The following is a 19,248-nucleotide window of genomic DNA, read 5'->3' as shown; positions in this document are numbered from 1 at the left end:
AATACTATGACCCACATTGAGAACTAGGTCACTGTGTCATATTTCATAGTTTCCAGTCTGGTCATTAGGAGTTTTATAGAAAATGGTAACTTATTTGTAGAATTTGCAATTTACTGCAAAGATAAGAGATTTAGAATGTCAGTAGACCAGCAAGCTTCTTTCTCTTATAGCTCCGCAGATGGATTTGATGGTTGGACTTTTTCCACTGTTCGCTGTTGGGGAGAAACTCCCAAAGGAACCTGGCAGCTCATTATCACAGATAATGGTGAGCTACATGTGTCCTCAATATTTGAAAGTATACAATATTTATTGCTTGCTGTTTTTAGCAGTTTATTTCAAGGTCAGCTGACTTTCATTGTAAGATTATTTTCAGGAAGGCTTCTGGGAGATGAAATGTTGAGACATGGAGAAGATAATGGTTTTTTTTACTGGTCCACCTGATCCTAACTGGCAGTAGCCTTACCACCAGTGACTCACAGAAAAAGTGTTGATTTGTAATGGATTTTTTCATGTGTAGAATTTAATTTCATCAGCTGTTGTTGTTTTTTTTTAGAGTCTAATGTCATCAGTTGTACGTTCTCTAACCAAAATTCACATTTCTATACATCACCAAATTGATATAATACTGTGCATGTTAGACAAGAGTAGTTTGTTAGTTGGGGGAGGGGCTTGGAGGGATTTCATTTGTGTTTATTCTCTTTACCAAATATGGTTTAGATACGTAGGTCTTTAGATCAATAATTTTATATATCAAGGGTAGCAACTCACCTTTAGGTAAATGATCATACTTGATTGTAGCTTTATACTTTGGAGACTATTTCACTGATTATATTAATTGAGACAATTTCAGAAATGCTTTTAAAGCAAAATTACTGGAGCATTTCCTCAGATGATGTTTCAGATGTTAAAATAAAGTCTGTGGTGGCATAGAAAGAAAAGAAAATTTAGAATAATATTATAATGATTGTTTTGACGTCTTTTTACTGTAGCAAAAAAGGACCATGAACAGCAGTATCATGGTAATTATTTTCTTCTGTCTGATTTGATGTCAGTATTACTTCTCCTGTACAAGCCATCAGTACTCTTAATAGTTTGATTTTCTAGTTGTCATAGGGAGTCAGTGGAATGACTTATCTCTAGTATATTTATAGGTTCACACCGTATCAGCAATAATGAAAATATCTGGAATTTTTAATTTTCTGAACATCATATTTTGAACATTTATGATAATTTTCCGTAGTACATAAAATTTCCAGACATCAAGTGGTTTTTTTTTCAAAGCTTACTAAAACAACATTGAAATTGGAATGTAAATTGATGAATGTTTTACCCATACTCAGAAACAGGTGATTGAATTGATGAACATCCGACCATGAAACTGCTTTGTTTACCTTAATTGTCACATGAATTAATTGACAATGTTTTCATGCTTTGATTACCATAATTATCTCATGGATTAGTGGATGGTGTTGTCATGCTTTGATTACCCTAATTATCACATGGATTAATTGAATGTATTGTCATGCTTTGTTGTAATTATCACATGGATTAATTGAATGTATTGTCATGCTTTGTTGTAATTATCACATGGATTAATTTGAATGCATTGTCATGCTTTGATTACCTTAATTACTACATGAATTAATGGACAGTGTTTTCATGCTTTGATTACCTTAATTACTACATGGATTAATGGACAGTGTTTTCATGCTTTGATTACCTTAATTACTACATGGATTAATGGACAGTGTTGTCATGCATTGATTACCCTGATTATTACATGGATTAATGGATAGTGTAGTCATGCTTTGATACCTTAATTACTACATGGATTAATGGATAGTGTAGTCATGCTTTGATTACCTTAATTACTACATGGATTAATGGACAGTGTTGTCATGCTTTGATTACCATAATTATCAGATGGATTAATGGATAGTGATGTCATGCTTTGATTACCTTAATTACTGCATGGATTAATGGACAGTGTTTTCATGCTTTGATTACCTTAATTACTACATGGATTAATGGACAGTGTTTTCATGCTTTGATTACCTTAATTACTACATGGATTAATGGACAGTGTTGTCATGCATTGATTACCCTGATTATTACATGGATTAATGGATAGTGTAGTCATGCTTTGATTACCTTAATTACTACATGGATTAATGGATAGTGTAGTCATGCTTTGATTACCCTAATTATTACATGGATTAATTGAATGTATTGTCATGCTTTGTTGTAATTATCACATGGATTAATTGAATGTATTGTCATGCTTTGTTGTAATTATCACATGGATTAATGGATAGTGATGTCATGCTTTGATTACCTTAATTACTACATGGATTAATGGACAGTGTTTTCATGCTTTGATTACCTTGATTACTACATGGATTAATGGACAGTATTGTCATGCATTGATTACCCTGATTATTACATGGATTAATGGATAGTGTAGTCATGCTTTGATTACCATAATTATTACATGGATTAATTGAATGTATTGTCATGCTTTGTTGTAATTACTACATATATTAATGGACAGTGTTTTCATGCTTTGATTACCTTAATTACTACATGGATTAACGGACAGTGTTGTCATGCTTTGATTACCATAATCATCAGATGGATTAATGGATAGTGTTTTCATGCTTTGATTACCCTGATTATTACATGGATTAATGGACAGTGTTGTCATGCTTTGATTACCATAATTATTACATGGATTAATTGATAGTGTTGTCATTGGGCAGCAATAAAAAAACAGCTGACCTGCTTCACAACTGGTGGTGATCATGCAGTTTCCTAAACAAAATTATCATCATCATTGACACATGAATTTCACAGGTTCTTGTCCTCTCAGTTTTCTTAATTGACAGAGTCCCCATTGATAACCTTATTTGTGATGTAGTCAGTTTGTTTTTCAGACCTGTAAATTACTGTATTCCATGATTAAATTTGAGAACCTAAGTGATTTGGCACAATTGTCTACATGGTGGAATCCTCACCATATGTAGAGTTGTATTGCTGAGATAATTTCAGGCATTTCTGAAAGAAAACATGGATTATATTTAAATTGACAGAGTTTAGATAATTTGAGTAGAGACTTATCATTTTAGCAATACATTTTCTTACTTCAGGCAATCTTGTCATATCATTCTTGCAATACATTTTCTTATTACAGGCAATCTTGTCATATCATTCTTGCAATACATTTTCTTATTACAGGCAATCTTGTCATATCATTTTTGCAATACATTTTCTTATTACAGGAAATATTTTCATATCATTTTGGTAATACATTTTGTTATTACATGCAATTTTTTCATTTTTTAATCAGTTAATTTTTTCAGTGCTTTATGCACATCCAAACAAATTCAGTAACATTATATCTGCTACAGTGGTGCACTTGCCAAATATGTATGAGAGTAACACTTGAAAAGATGCTAGCAGCTGTTCATATGTCTGCTTGTCTGTTTTATAATGGTTTGGCATGTTGTTTCTGCTTCTTCATTGTTGGTTTCTCAGACTCTATGGAGACATCCAGCAATAGCAATGCTTGGGAGAAGATGGCAAGGATTGTTAGGGTCAGTAACCAAGGCTACTCACCATACTTTGGCCATACTTTGATGACGTCAGTAAATTTATGCCTGATACTATGTATAACATGTCTGCTACCCATGTTGTTCCCTTGTTATGCCCTCTCTGAACTACCCTGTTTGAGTCACCATTTCTTTTGGAGGAAGAATAGAGGAAGTTTGGAGGCAGACAGCCAAAGAACTGCCCCTACACTTCACTGCTGTACCCACATGGGTGTTTGGAACCACTCAGCCCCCACCTGTGTGAAGGGATGTCAAGCGACCTCAGGATGAGGGATTTTCTCTGTCATGCACACCAATATTGATCCCTAGGAAGCAGTCATACAGAGGTGGAAAGAAACTGAATTTTGATCTCACAGAATCCACCTATTCCCTTGGAAATTGGGGGTGGGGGTGATCCATGTCATTTTGGAGGAGCTTAAGGTTTTGCTCATCAACAACCCTCTCTTCCTTTCCTCTCTTCATAGATACAGCATCAGATTGGGAGAAGAATGCATTTCTACAATAGGAGATATGGTTGCTCATTAAAAAAAACATGGTGCTTGTGCAGAGACCATAATCCTCAGGATTTTATTCAAAGCTGTTCCTTATTCAGAAAGACGACAAGGTGAGACCCATCATTGGCTAGAGTCACTTCAACCAATTCATCTCACCTCCAAAATTAAAGTTGGAGAAAGATCATTCTGACTCTCTGTTTGAAGGGACAAGTATACTGTCATTCTCAATCTTACTAATGCATATTTTTCACATTCCTATCCACTCTGTGTCTAGACAATTTCTCCGTTCTGTTTACCACAACATAGTTCTTCAGTTCCAAGTTCTCCCCATTGGCCTCAACATCAGCCATTGGGCTTTTGCCAAGATTATGAATTGCATTGTCACTCTGTTCTAATCGATGTCACCTACAATGGTGGCAGAGTACCTGGACAACATCTTCATGAAAAACATGGTAAGTTCTGTCCTACTCCAAGGCTTGAATGATCTCTCTCCTTTTGATCGTCTAGACTTTCTAGTGAACTGGGAAAAGTCAGACCTCCGCCTATCCTAGAATTTTGTCCATCTGGAGTTTTTAACTAACCGGAATCTGGTGTGGCTTCCTCGTGTTCGCATAGTCAGAATTATTGAACTAAGTCCGTTCCCAACAATACTTGGATTTCAGCAAATTTATTTTTAAAACTCCTTGGTTTATACAATGAATTGGACTTGACCCATTCTGCCTTCTTTTTATGTGTCCCTTATAGATGACATTGCAAGCACAATGGTGCCCCATTTCAAGTCTTCTCGGCCAAACAGCCATGGTCACATCTGAGGATTGATCATTCCTCCGTCAGTGGTGCAACCCAGGTTGGCTGATTATAGGAATCCTGCTGCAGAAACCCAAGAAGAAATAAAGTATGTACGGATGCCATTGAGCGCAGTTGTGGTTGACTAAGCTACTGTGGAAGCCAGGGGAATGACATCCACATTAACATTGTACAAAATGAAGGCTGTCATCAATGCCTTTTACTTCTGAAAAGATCAACTCTATGTCAAAACGGTCCTCATTATGTCTGACAACTCTCTGGTGGTGACCAATCTCCTCAAACAAGGAGGCACCCAATCACCAGATTTGTATGTGCTGATATGAAAATATTGACTCTTAGGTAAAATGGTCCTTCATGTGTCTGAAAACTCAGTGGTGGGGACTTATCTCCTCAGACAGGAAGGCACTCAGTCACCAGACCTGTGTGTGTTGATTTGGTATTCTATATTTCAGTGCAACAATCTCCATATTAGTGTAAAAATCAGCACTCTCAATGTCTTGGCTGACACTCTATCTAGAAGAGGTCAGGTCCTTAACATAGAATGGTCTCTTCATCAGTTGGTTTTCAATTGGATTTGTGCACTTTGGGGGCATCTGATGATCAACTTTTTGTGACAAAGTAGATTAACAAGTTACCCACCTTTGCCCCTCCAGTCCTAGACCCATAAGCTTGGATGCCAATCAGTTGCAGAATAGACTGGCAAAATTGTATAGGTAAGAGGATTTCAATATTGATCTTTTTAATTGTATGTATGGGTTACAAGTCAAGTGACCCTAGGCTGTGTTGCTTATGTAATTAGGAAAATGGGTAACCAGTCACATGGGGAGCCAGCCATCATTACTTAGAAAGGTTCCCGAGGTAGATCTTGGATGCGAACCACCAACTCTTCTATTACTTATTATCCCAACGTAATGTGATTGGGGCAACACATTCAAAGGGGAAAGCAGTTTTTAAGTAAATTATGTTTCTCAGAGAATATTTATACAATTCTATTATTTAAAACCCTCCCAACCACCCCGCCATGCAAGCATCATCGTTAGTACATTGCTTAGCTAAAAACTAGTGACACATGGCAGTGGCATGGGGAGGTAATGAACAAGAGTTATTACCCTTAGTCTATAAGAGATGGACAAGAAAAGATGATTTTTGTCTCATGGTAGGGCTGGATTTGCGAGGTATTCCTGATATAATGTGACTGTTAAATATTCTCAGAGAAACATTTTTACTTAAAAATTTGCTTTCTCTACATTTGGACATAAAATTAATACTTTGTATGCATCTTAGGTTGAGCATGTTTCATGCAACAAAACTAGGTTACTTGAACCTTACCTTTTAATTATTTTTAAAAAAATTGGTTACAGTTATTTCTAGGCTCCAATCTAAGTACCTTTAGTTTTCACTGAGAGTGCATCTGAGAAGGAAAGCATTGTTTACATATAAAAACTGGTTTATCTTGGCCTCTTTCCAGGATATTGTACTTTTCTAATAGACTATCTGTTCTCAGATTTCAACACCATTTAACCTGTTGTCATATATGTGGATTGAAGATGCATCTGTGGATTAATCCATGTCACATGTTGTTTATTTAACATTTTTTATGATCATGATTCGTGCCACAGAAGTGCTTTTGCTAATTAACAACTTTATTTTCTGTATACAATATTTTTCTGTAATCTTGCAGACACAAACCTAGAGTATGGATATGGGTATCTTAAGAGCTGGGAACTAGCTTTGTATGGAACACCAATGTCTAAAGATCAGTTTGACCAAAGGAGAAGGTAAGATGAACAACCTACTTTGATTTATAGCTATGCTGATATAAATTCTAACTATATTCCTATCTTGGATATTGTAGAATGGTTCCCTGATTAACATCTACCTTTAATTGTTTATAATTTACCGTAGCTCCTGTATTCATTTTATAAGTGACCTTATTTTATGCATACAAAAGTTAGAAGCTGTTGTTTTTTATATTTGTAACTGGATGATCTGGGTTGGGGTCAGATTTTAGTGAAGACACAAAGAGCGACTATATGAACAAGATGTTTATTTATTTTGTGATTGAAGAATATTAAATTCATACACCAAACTTGTGTGCATGAATTCCAACAACGGAATAAACACAATAATGCCCACTGAGATAAATAACTGATATAAAAAGAAAATGATATTGTTCCTAACTGGAACAAATCATAACATGAACTTAAAATGAGCAGTCAACAAGAATTAATGAATATATATTAAATGAATATGATTGCTTGATGATTCTGTCAACATTCGATGACCAATGATTGGAAATTAAACAAAAACTATGAATAATCATGCAATGATCATGATGACTTTCACTCAGATATTGATAATGATGATTTTCAAACAATGATACTGATGATTTTCAAACAATGATACTGATGATTTTCAAATAAATAATAATGATGATTGTTTTCACATAATAATAATGACCCTCACTCAGTGACAAAGATTGTTTTCACTCAAATAGCAATAGTATCACTCAGATAGCCAGTGTCACCACTGACAGCAGCACACCAAGTACATGCCCAATCTCATAGAACGACTACTCAGCTTCCAAACCAGTACCATGGCTAAGACCACACCTTCAACACAGATAGCTCAACAGCTGACAACACAGAGAGTACCAACAGTTCCCCAACATACACACACATAAAACACAGTCAGACAATGGCTTCCACAACAGCTCCATCACAACAGAGACAGCACAGCTCAACGTGTCACAGGTCCAAGATGGACAGCACCATCAACTCTACAGCTACCACACTGCCCAATACAGGCAGCCCATGCAGACTGGGTAGACTCTGACAAACATATCATCTTCTCTCTCTGTCAAGAAATGGCTGCCGCAAGAGCTGAAAATATCATGCCTAAAGCTGTGTGGTACATGTGACACAGTATTGTATAAGATACAGTGACATACATTATGCATGCACGGACATGGAGTTAATTATTTCATAGTAAATCATTTAATTGGAACTACTGTACAAGATTATCACAATAATCAGGTTCGTATGCAAATCTGCATTGAACAGTTTTAATCTCGTCCCTTAATACATGCAACATTTTTGTTAATACAATTCCTCTGTTCAGTTATACACTTTTGAACTTGAAAACAGACTATAATAAATCTAACATTCCATTACATAGTTCTAAAATGCAAAATAAATGTTAGAACAATAAAATAAAACAATTCTATCGTATAATACAGATAGGAAGAGAATACAATTTTACATTTTACATAGAGCTGCAGATTTGCTCCATTAAGTGGGCATCTTACTGACAAGACTTTTTGTAATGTGCAGTTTGAGTCTCTATGTACACTGGCAATGTTGCAATGTACAGCCTATGAGCTCAAGGTATATTGGTTTTCCCATCGTAAGCACCTTGCTCATGCAGCATGGAGTGAACCAAACCCACTACATTGAAATAATGTATGATATAAATAAACGACCCTCAGATAACGCTGTATGCAAAAACAAAACCCAAGTGCATCATATTCCTAACATAATACACGAACAATAAATATACTCAATCCTGTCACAGTATCCCAACCTCTATAGACAAATCCCCTTTCATCTGCAATATTTTCTTCTTCAGTTATTGCCCTTTTTTGTCTAGTAGCTTATTGCAGTGTTTGACACAGTCTTATTTGCATAACCTGTCCTGCTGTTTGTGTTTGTCATTTTATGGATAACTGTTATGGACTGCATATGGTCATCATTAAAGAAGATATGCACATTGACCAATATATGTAGTGACTCAGTTGTAAAAATTATTTGCTTTCCAGTGTGAGGCTGGAGTACTAGTTGAGAAAATCGAGGACTTTTTAAGGAAATGCAGTTTATGCAACTAATTTTGAAATATTTTATATGGGTTACCTTTATCTGTTGTTTTATATACATTATACAGAATTTTTACATCTTCATATTTTATTATATTTTATTGTTTTTGTGAAATACAGTTTTCCATTTTTCTTACATCTAACTTTAGTTGGGAACATAGAGCCACTATTATGATGAGGTGCCATAAAGTGCTACTATAAATGTCACCAAAGGTTTCGTTGATTTGCATGTTCTGTGAGAAAGAAACCTTTTGATTTTGGGATCAACATGTCATTGGTAAAAATCACTCACTGAAAGAAGAAAAATAGTTTCTGCACAATAACCCAAGTTCTATGTTACAAACAGTAAATGAACCTTACATTAAGGAAAAAGTATATTGCTTTTAGGGTAAAAAGGTCAAGGGTCAAGCTTACCATGTCAGAAAGAAGTAAAATGGATTTTGCATAATACCTTAGTTCTAGACAATGAACCTTGACCAAAGTATGTGGAGGGATTGAACCTAAGATACGGAATAGGTCTATTGATTTGTGGTCAGAAGCTCAAAAGGTCACGTTCATTGTGGCTTAAAGAGAAAATGGTTTTGCAGAATAATGTTTATTCTAGAGAAAGTTCCTTGACCAAACTTTGTTGATGGCTTGCACTTAGGGTAATAAAGCAGTCTGTAGATTCTTTGGTGTACTGGTCTGAGGTCATGGTAACGCTGTGTCTGATAAGAAAATAATGGTTTCTGTGCAATAAGTTTAGTTCAAGACTGCATACCTTAGTCAAAGACCCAGGTCATTCAGATCCACAGGTCATTAATCTTCACCAAAGTCAACCATGCCTTGTAGTTCCTATGTAGAGGACTGTCGAACATGGGTTCAACATTTAATGTGCCATTTATGATACTCTTCTTTTGATAATAGGCTTGTTGTTCATCCTTCAAGATGACCATAACATCACTGACTGGTTTGGTTTCTGTGAGTATGTGAGTGGCTGATCAGGCCAGTTTATTCTCTGAACTATCTGTGGCACACTTCACAGGAGAAGCTGCTTGGCTTTGCTTGATAAATAGAGAATGTGCCACTTTTCTGATATTTACACTGCTCATGCTTTTGCACTGCTTCTGCAATTCTCTGTTCAAAATCAGTAGCTCCAGTATGAATGAAAAAAGCTGACATATGGAGCAATCTTATGTGAAATCTTCAGAAGACTTGGGGTCAGTGTTGAATTTTTTCACAGATGACTTGAGGAATTTTTGAAGCATTTCTTCTGAGCATCATGCAATCACTTTCCATCCTTCAGTTTACCACAGAAGACATGTTCTTCTGACATCCTGGTGAAGTGGCCTGCCCATCACAACTGTGATTTCATCTGCAGAGTGTGGATGCTTGGAATACCTGCTCGTGTGAGAACGTCAGTGTCTGGGACCCTGTCCTGCCATCTTAACCTAATCAGTTTCCTCAGGCAACCCAAGTAAAAATGGTTCAGCTTCATGGCATAACATATGTACACCATAAAGGTTTGCAAGCATACAGCAGGGTTGGCAACACAGTGGTTTTGTAGACTGATACCACTGTACTCCCACACATTTCACACATAGTGTGCCAAAGGCCACGCTTTAAAAATTCTGGCACTAGTTTCATCATCGATGTGGACTGTATATGAGAGTGTGCTACCAAGATGGGTGATCTTGTCCACTGCCATGAGGCTTTGGCCATTTACTGTTATTGTAGGCTCTATATAAAACTTTCCTGTCATTTTTATACTGATTGTGAGACCAAAATTGTGACAGGCTGAAGAGAAATGGTCCCTACTGTGCTGCATGTTAGGCTCAGATTTGGCATCTATATTTGACTCATCTACATCATGGGGTAGTGGTGGGATGTGGGAGAGATCAGGGTATATTTATGTCAGCAGGTTGCTATCATTCCTATAGTTTTTATTTGAAATGATGACATTTTACTAATGTTTGAATACTGTTCTAAAACAGTGCTGTGTTTTATAAAAAGGATGACAACATTTATTCTCTCAGCTGTAATTCAAGTGATTTGGAAAATATTGAGGTTGAGGATTTCAACACAACTTTTGGATGCGGTACAACTGTTCTTTTTCACTTACTAATTAAATGACCATGGCTGTTATCTTCAAGTTACTGATATGGAGAATTTTTCACTAGTTTTAAGAATTTTGTGTCGTCCTTTTTGCCATGGAAAAATTGTTGGAAATTTTAGGCTGTCTTGCAAAGTTGATACAGTGTTACTAATTGTCTTGTTGATTTGGCATTCATTCATTTTGGTGTTATAGCAGTTGCAAGATGTACATGTGAAGAGAAAATAAATGTTCAGTCAAATAATATAGTCTTGTTAAACATTTTCAGCATTTTGGTCATAGACCAGAAGTGTTTATGGGTCGGACTGTTGTCCATCTTCCATTATCAAATGTCTGTGTGTCTGTTAGCACAAGTTTATTACTTTTTAATCCTAAACTACTTCGAATATTGTAATGAAACTTTACACATATTTTTTACCAAGGTATAGTTGGTCCCAAATAGAAATGGTACTGTTCAGACATCCATTATTGCCATCATTATGGTCATCTTGAAAATCTTGTTACATCTTCTGAATAGTTGGTCATATCAGTGATGAGATTTTCCTTAAAGACTTCTTATGATGTCCAAATTGTTTAGAATGAAAACAGTGCTTAGCTGACATCCAATATGGTTAACATGGCAGCCATCTAGAAAATCTTACTGTGGCTACTTCTGGATGGAAAGTTATGTTGGCATGGGGTTTTCCAAAAAACTTCCTATGAAATTGTGCCACTCAGACATCTAGTATGGCCACCACAATGACCATCATGAAAATCCTTTTATTGCTTCTCTTCCTGAATGGGAAGCATATTGACATAACGTTTTCAGCAGAAGACTTTTTATAATGGTCTAAATAAAAATGGTGCAAATCTTCCACTATAGAAGCCATCTTGAAAATATTATTACTTTTTCTGAATTGATGGTTTTATTAAAATGAGGTTTTGACTTTTTATGTTGTCTAGTTGGTCTTAAATGAAATATGCAGATTTAATGTCCAGTATGGACACCACAATGGCCATCTTGAAAATATTAGTTACTCCTGAATAAAAGTAATATTGATATTGGGTGTTTGCACCAGAAGACTTCTTATGATGTTTAGTTGGTCATAAATGAAAATGGTGCTGATCTGACTTCCATTTTGGCTGCAGTAGTAGCTATCTGGTTAACCCTGTTAACACTGCTTCACCTATATGGGGGGCCCTGAGTGGCCGAGTGGTCTAAAGTGCTCTCTGTTACGGATCACTGCCATTTCACCTCTGTCTGCATGGGTTCGAGTCTAGGATTCGGCCAATGTGGGTATGTGAGAAAGCTTGCCAGTAGCTTCTCGTGGGTCGGTGGTTCTTCCCGGGGTTTTCCCAGGTTCTTCCTCCACCATTAATACTGGCCGCCATGCATAGCCTATCGTGTGCTGAAAAATGGTGTTAAACCCCACAACAACAACAACAACAACAACACCTATATGGCTGGCATATCGATATTATGATTCTTATGTTGTTTAGTTGGTTCTAAGTGGAAATGCTGCAAATCATATATCCAGTATGGCAACCACATCAGCCAACTTGAAAATCTTATTGTTACTTGTCCAAAATGGAAAGTATTATCAACATGGGTTTCCAATATCAAACTTCTTATGATGACTTGTTGGTTCTAGATGACATGTTGTTTGTCCTAAATGATAATCATGAATCTTGGCTCAGCTGATATGGGTATGTGAGAAAGCTTGCCAGTAGTTTCCTGTGAGTGAGTGGTTCTTCCCTCACCAAATATGCTGGCTACCCATGTATGGCCACCATGGCAGCCATACAATGCCTGGCGTGTCCTGAAAAAATGATTTTAAAGCCAACAAAAACCAAAAACCAGACCAAACTGATTCTTCTCTATGGAGTATGAATTCAAAAGCACTATAAACTATGATCCATCTGAGAACGCAAAAGGGCCTTTACTAAAATAATAAAATTTATGTTCTAAGTAATTCTTTGGTAAAATCATGAAAATAAATACTGTGTAGCATTGTTGAATGAGGTGTACAACTGGCCATGTCTTTGTATCGACATTGGATTTCAGGTGGTATTGATGTGTTTCTACTTATCCTTTTTTTGTTTTCCATTATTTTTCAGTTTTGTCTTTCATCTTTGTACTTTGATGGGCTATGAATGAATCAGATATTGACACTGCTTGCTAATTGCATTGGGCAAGGGGCAGCTAGTCAGTTGTTTGGTTTACATGAAGGATGATGACATTGTTCAAAGCAATGGGGATCAAAAATGTTCACTACTCTTAAGCCACTGTAGTTGATGGTGCAAAAGTGTTTCAAGGAAGGGATCATATATATGTACTTAATAATCAACTAATGGCTTAGTGCTGTTGTCTGCATTGACTTCCTTTGATGAGTACAAGTGATTTATCTTGACAGATGTTTGATTTGTGCGCATTTTGATGATCGTATTATTGTAACCATTGAAGCAATCATTTTATGTTGTCTTCATAAATTGTGTTCCTTTGTATTCTTTATTTGAGGTTTTTATTGAGATTAAATACCTACAAATATGAAAACTTCAAAACCACAAATATTGAGACCATCGAAAAAATGATACTAGAATATATATGTGTTTGTGTGTGTATGTGTGTGTGTGCACGCATGTGCATGCGTGTATGTGTGTGATACATCACAACTTTACTTATGTACTCTTTAACCAAAGTAACATATTTTGTTAAGAGGAATCTCAATGTTTTAAATTGTTTAAGAGTTGGTTGTTCATGCAGTTTTTGTTCTTTATATAATTACCATCCACTTTAGGAGTTCAGAAGAAATTCCATATTTAGATCTTTTTTACTTATGATGTACATAGCTGTTTTTATGCCAGTTTTTCATTTGATATTTGAAACTTCATTTTAATTTAAATCAGGAAGCACTTTTACATGAGTGCTAATTTCAAATTTAATATGTAAACCAAGTATCTTGAACCATTTCCAAGACCTATTGAGCAGAAGATTGGAATTTTTGATCCAGTTTTATAAACTTGGTAAGAAAAAAGCATATATGAAAATTCCATTTATTGCTTTATGGAAATCTTATACATTTGTTGTCACTGAACTGCCATATAGTGTGTTGTAAGGACTTTCAAGTAAATTTAGATCTATTAAACATCACAAACATGGTATTATGTATCAAACATTTATACTACACCACTCCCTCGATAACTCACTCCTGGATAACTCGCGATCCCCATTATAACGCGGTGTCTGTCTTGGCTCCCGATTTTTTCCAGAGAAAATGTATTTAAAATATCTTTAAAATATGCTGAACATGAAAAAATTACGATAAGAATTGATAAATTAAACCTTGATACATTGCTCGTTTTATCATCGAAAATGGTGATTAATGCCCGTAAAAATATAATCCATATTTTGAAATTTGCAAGCTCTAAAGAAGAATTAATTTCAGAGATCTCAAAAACGCTTAATTACGTGTATTTGGATGCCAATTTTTGATCTGGGACGCAGAAAATCTCTGAGGCGGGAGTCCTCCATACGCATGTAATAGGTGCGCGGGAAGATTCACAAATTTGCTGGTCCTGTTTCAGCCACCTGCTTTGTGGGAAAATGTGTTGATCAGTTAACTGTGCTGATATTTACGATGACAGAATTCAGTGACTGAAAGACTCTTTGATGTACTGTTGCCATTTTATAAGAGTACATTAAAAAAAAAAGAACATGGTGCAACAGTTAGGCGGCTAGTTCAAAGGCTTTGACTGGTGGCCGAGTGAGAAAATGTAGTGATATTTAGTGATTGAATTCAGAGGCAGAAAGACCCAGTTTTAAAATCCTAGCGAGACCTCTGTTTAAAGATATCATATATTATGTAAGTTTTTATGATAAATAGTTGTCAGAATACTGTAAATAAACAGTCTGGTGAAATAGCGATCAATGAAAACTTCTGGTAAATGCTAACAGGTGGCAACAGAGAATGAAATAAACACCAATTAAACGTCTTCCTGTGTGAAAGTCACGTTCTAATCCTTTAATTCCGCTTCAGTGTAAACATTATGATCACAACATATTCTGTTCATTGAAAACATGAAAAGGGTCAATCGACCGTCACATCAAAACCCGTGAGTACTTCTGTGAGAACCTAATTACATGCCGGCTTTGTTTTGATCAACAACTTCGGGAAGTGTTTGTTGCATTAAAAAAAAATTGATTACAAGAGACCTGGGGTGCTGGATTAAGGGTCTTGGAGATGCCTTTGACGTAAAGCAAAACAGTAACAGAGACAGCGACAATTAAAGTGACTTCAAATGTTTCAGTGAAACTGATGTCATTAATGCTGAGGCTGTTTGGGAGAAATTCGTACAGACTCATGGTCCTGAGATGGGCGTTTCTCTTGATGATATGGAGGAGTGGATTTGTGCTGACAATGATTGCCCCACAGCCGAATACATGTCAGATGAAACTATAATTAATTCTATAATGAACAAATTTGCAGCAGAAGACGATTCTAACTGGAGTAACGCAAGTGTTGAAAGTGATGCAGATGCAGATGTTGCACCCCCCCCCAATCTGCACAGGTGGCGCTCACCAGATAATATGTACTTTTGAGAGAGTGACATATGTAAGGTGAAGTAGTTCGCATTTAAAACATGCACAGTGGAAAGAATGTTTGCATACCTCTATGCTACATTAATGTAATATGGATGATATTTCTTTTGGATATTGTACTTTTGGAAATTTTACATGATTTAAGCACACTGCTAACTAAAATGACTGCTCCCTTGTGCTAAAAAATCAGTCTGAATTAGTCTAAAGTACACTATGTATAGCAGCTATTAAAATAGGGAAAATGAATTTTGCCAGACTAGACAATACCAGTTTCTGAAAGTGCAATGAATGAATGACCAAATATATAAAATGTAAAAAAAGTTATTGGCGCTTTTTTATACAATTTACCTCTGAAGTTCAGGAAGTGAAAATGACCAAGTGGAGCTAGCACCTTTTTGAAAGGTGCACATTTGAAGTAAGGCCAAGCTGTATACTCTATAACCCATATTACACCCATCAATCATACACCAAAATAAAGGGAATTAAAGGTTCTTTGCATTATACCTAAGATATACAAGGTCATTTTTAAACAGCCAGTATAACCAGTGAGGAAAGCCGGGGAAATTCTTTTCCTTTGAAATCCTAACCCTATGCAAAATGCGAAACTGTACAGCGCCACCACAGGAAGCAATCAAATATTTTGATATTGCCATAAGGTGGCTGGAGACCCAAAATGTTGACTACATAAAGCTCATGCAGTTGAGAAATCTGAGGGATTTTGCTTGGTGGCAGAGAAACCAAGGAGTAACACACACACAAAAAAAATTAACTGATTTTTTCAAAAAGTGAATTGATATTTGTCAAGCGTGGCACAAACGGCAAGTATTAGTATTAACTTGTTCTAATTTATGTTGTTTTAAATTTGTAGACCAATTAAATATGTTAGTACTGATTAACCCTTGTTTTTTTGTTTTCCATTTTACTTCTATCGCATTCAAATCTATCTATCATTCGATTGACACTGTTTCTCGAAAAGAGTCAATCTTTTGTATATAAAAAACGTCTAATTTGGATCAAACAATAAAACTAGAATGTATCCAATTCAACATAAAAATTAGTGACATAGTACACAATGTGTGAAGTGGTACACATGTTAAGCAAACGGAAACCACGTGGAATAATGTTTTCGATGATCGCCTCAATATACTGCAATTTATCCTGAAATTAATGTTGCCCTATGAGGAAATAATAAAGTACACCATTATGAAGAGATATTTATTCACAGTTAATCTCAGAACGATTATAAAGTGAGTATTCAACAGTATAATATGCCTACCCCCCCCTTCTTTTTTTTCCGTTATGTCGTCAATCACTTTATTGGTTTTGGGCTTATTTTATAGGTCCCTCGATAACTCGCGCCTCACATATAGTGCGGTCGATGTTTCTGGACCCCAATGTGCATGAGTTATCGAGGGAGTGCTGTACTTGGTTCATTATACATGTACACAAATTTTAATAGTACACAACTTTTAATCAAGGTGTTTACTTTTATAGGTTGATAAATGATGCAATGGATGGGAGGTACCTGAGATCTAATATGAGTACAGAGTGCCCACCCCCTCCTGTTACAGCTCATCCTGATATCCCTATGTCAGATAGAACACTTAAGGTGAGTGGTATTACCTGCATACAACATGCTGATAGTGGTACCTGTATGTTCAGTCCACAATAAGTTAGTACATACCTTTTCATCTGTGACGGGTACATTGAAAAACTATGGAGTACAATTTGTAATGGGCACATTGAAAACTATGAAGTACAATTTGTAATGGGTACATTGAAAACTATGGAGTACAATTTGTAATTGGTACATTGAAAACTATGGAGTACAATTTGTAATGGTTATATTGAAAACTATGGAGTACAATTTGTAATGAGCATATTAAAAAACTATGGAGTGCTATTTGTGAAGGTAAATGGTAAACTAATGAGTACTATGTGTGAAGGGAATATTCAAAAACTAACAAGTACAATTTGTAAAGGATACATTGAAAACTATGGAGTACAGTTTGTAATAAGCACATTGAAAACTATGGAGTAAAATTTGTAATGGGCATATTAAAAAACTATGGAGTGCTATCTGTGAAGGGTATATGGTAAACTAATGAGTACTCTATGTGATGGGTATATTCAAAAACTATCAAGTACAGTTTGTAAAGGGTACATTGAAAATTATGGAGTGCAGTAATGAGTACTCTGTGTGAAGGGTATATTCAAAAACTATCAAGTACAGTTTGTAAAGGGTACATTGAAAATTATGGAGTGCAGTCTGTGAAGGGTACATGTTAAACTGTGAGTACTATTTGTGAAGGGTACATTTGAGAACTTTGGAGTATAATCTATGAAGGGTACATTGAAAACTATGGAGTACAATTTGTGAAGGGTACATTGAAAACTATGGAGTACAATTTGTGAAGGGTACATTGATAACTTTTGGTGTAATCTGTGATGGATACATTGAAAAGTATTGTGTAAACAAAAAGGAAGATAAGCACTTTTATGGCATATTTCTACGATTCCTTAATTACTTGTTATAACTGAATTATTGGCCTCACTTTTCACATGTTGCTTCAAAGCACTGTATGTCGGCATCTTCATGACAGGCAGATTAGTTTGCTTGGTTATGGATTCTTGTTGGGCCTGATTGGCAGAAATTTGACATTGAGATCATTTTGGCATCCTTGTGTGTATCCTTCCATCCATATATCCATCTGTCCACACCTTATATTAATTTTTTGGTTACGGTTTCTTATATGGTAAGTTTCTCAAGTAAAATTGACTGGAAGGTTAAGTTTGGATACATCTATCGTACAAGTTATATGGGTCATGTAGGTAATCAATACCAGCTATTTCAGTAATGGGTGTCATTTTGTAGAATTTGATTCTACATACCTTTAAGTGGCAAGTATTCACTTCATTTAGATTCTTATACATCCATATTCCTTTATTTAGATGTCCTGATAGGTGCATATGTCAAAATCAATGTTAAAGTACACAGACATTTTTGTACGAAATGAACCTAAAGGTGTGATCCAGTACAATCCGGATTGAATCTCGCATGCTGTGATGTCACAATAAATGCTACGCACATTGATAAACAAATTTGTAATACCCTTGATTGTGACAATTCCACTTGGCACGCTCTTATTTTGATCGACGTTTAGTACATGGCCACCATTGTAAAAGTCCATAGCAATAGACAATTTTGTCTTAAGTTTCTTGGTGTCAGTTAAGGTGCAGAGCATTCAGTTATCAGGATTGAATAGAAAATTAGCGTTAAATTTTAAAGGAACAATTTATATTTAAAATGAGTAAATGTGCATACATCATCCATGTGACTTGTACTATAGATGTGTATTCATGGGATTAAAATTTATGCTCAGAGGTGGGAAGCATTTTGCTTATATAGTACGATAGCAAGGTTTTGCATGTATAGTCAAATGCTGTATTATCACAGGCTCTATATTATTGTGTCAAACGGGATTTCCAGAGTAATTTTGCACACATGGGTAAGTCTGTTATACTGAATTGGGGATCTTCTGCTGGAGGACAAATATTGTAATTATAAACTTGAGAAATTCCTTCAGTTATTTAAGGTTTTTGTTTTTGATCAAGGTGGTTTTAACTGGTATGATTGTGTGATTATATTGTTGTTGTGGGGTTTAACGCCATTTTTCAGCACAAGATAGGCTATACATGGCGGCCAGTATAAATTGTGGAGGAAGAACCCTGAAAAACCTGGAGAAGAACTACTGACCCATGAGAAGCTACTGGCAAGCTTTCTCAATTACACACAT

At 35.7% G+C, this 19,248-nt stretch overlaps 1 protein-coding gene across 1 annotated transcript in view; it reads left to right on the top strand.

Moving 5' to 3' along the window:
* LOC149793349 (proprotein convertase subtilisin/kexin type 7-like) overlaps window positions 1-19,248 on the top strand; it is a 78,481-nt gene that overhangs the window by 40,960 nt on the left and 18,273 nt on the right. Inside the window, exons 14-16 of the mRNA XM_089967336.1 lie at window positions 171-265; window positions 6,591-6,687; window positions 16,946-17,060. Of these exons, the coding sequence (XP_089823462.1) occupies window positions 171-265; window positions 6,591-6,687; window positions 16,946-17,060 (307 nt within the window). The remainder of the gene's footprint in view (window positions 1-170; window positions 266-6,590; window positions 6,688-16,945; window positions 17,061-19,248) is intronic.

The sequence above is a fragment of the Sinohyriopsis cumingii genome, chromosome 8 (genome assembly GCF_028554795.1).
Source record: "Sinohyriopsis cumingii isolate HCF-2022 chromosome 8, ASM2855479v2, whole genome shotgun sequence".
Lineage (NCBI taxonomy): Eukaryota > Metazoa > Mollusca > Bivalvia > Unionida > Unionidae > Sinohyriopsis > Sinohyriopsis cumingii.
This window is presented reverse-complemented; position numbering and strand designations above follow the sequence as displayed.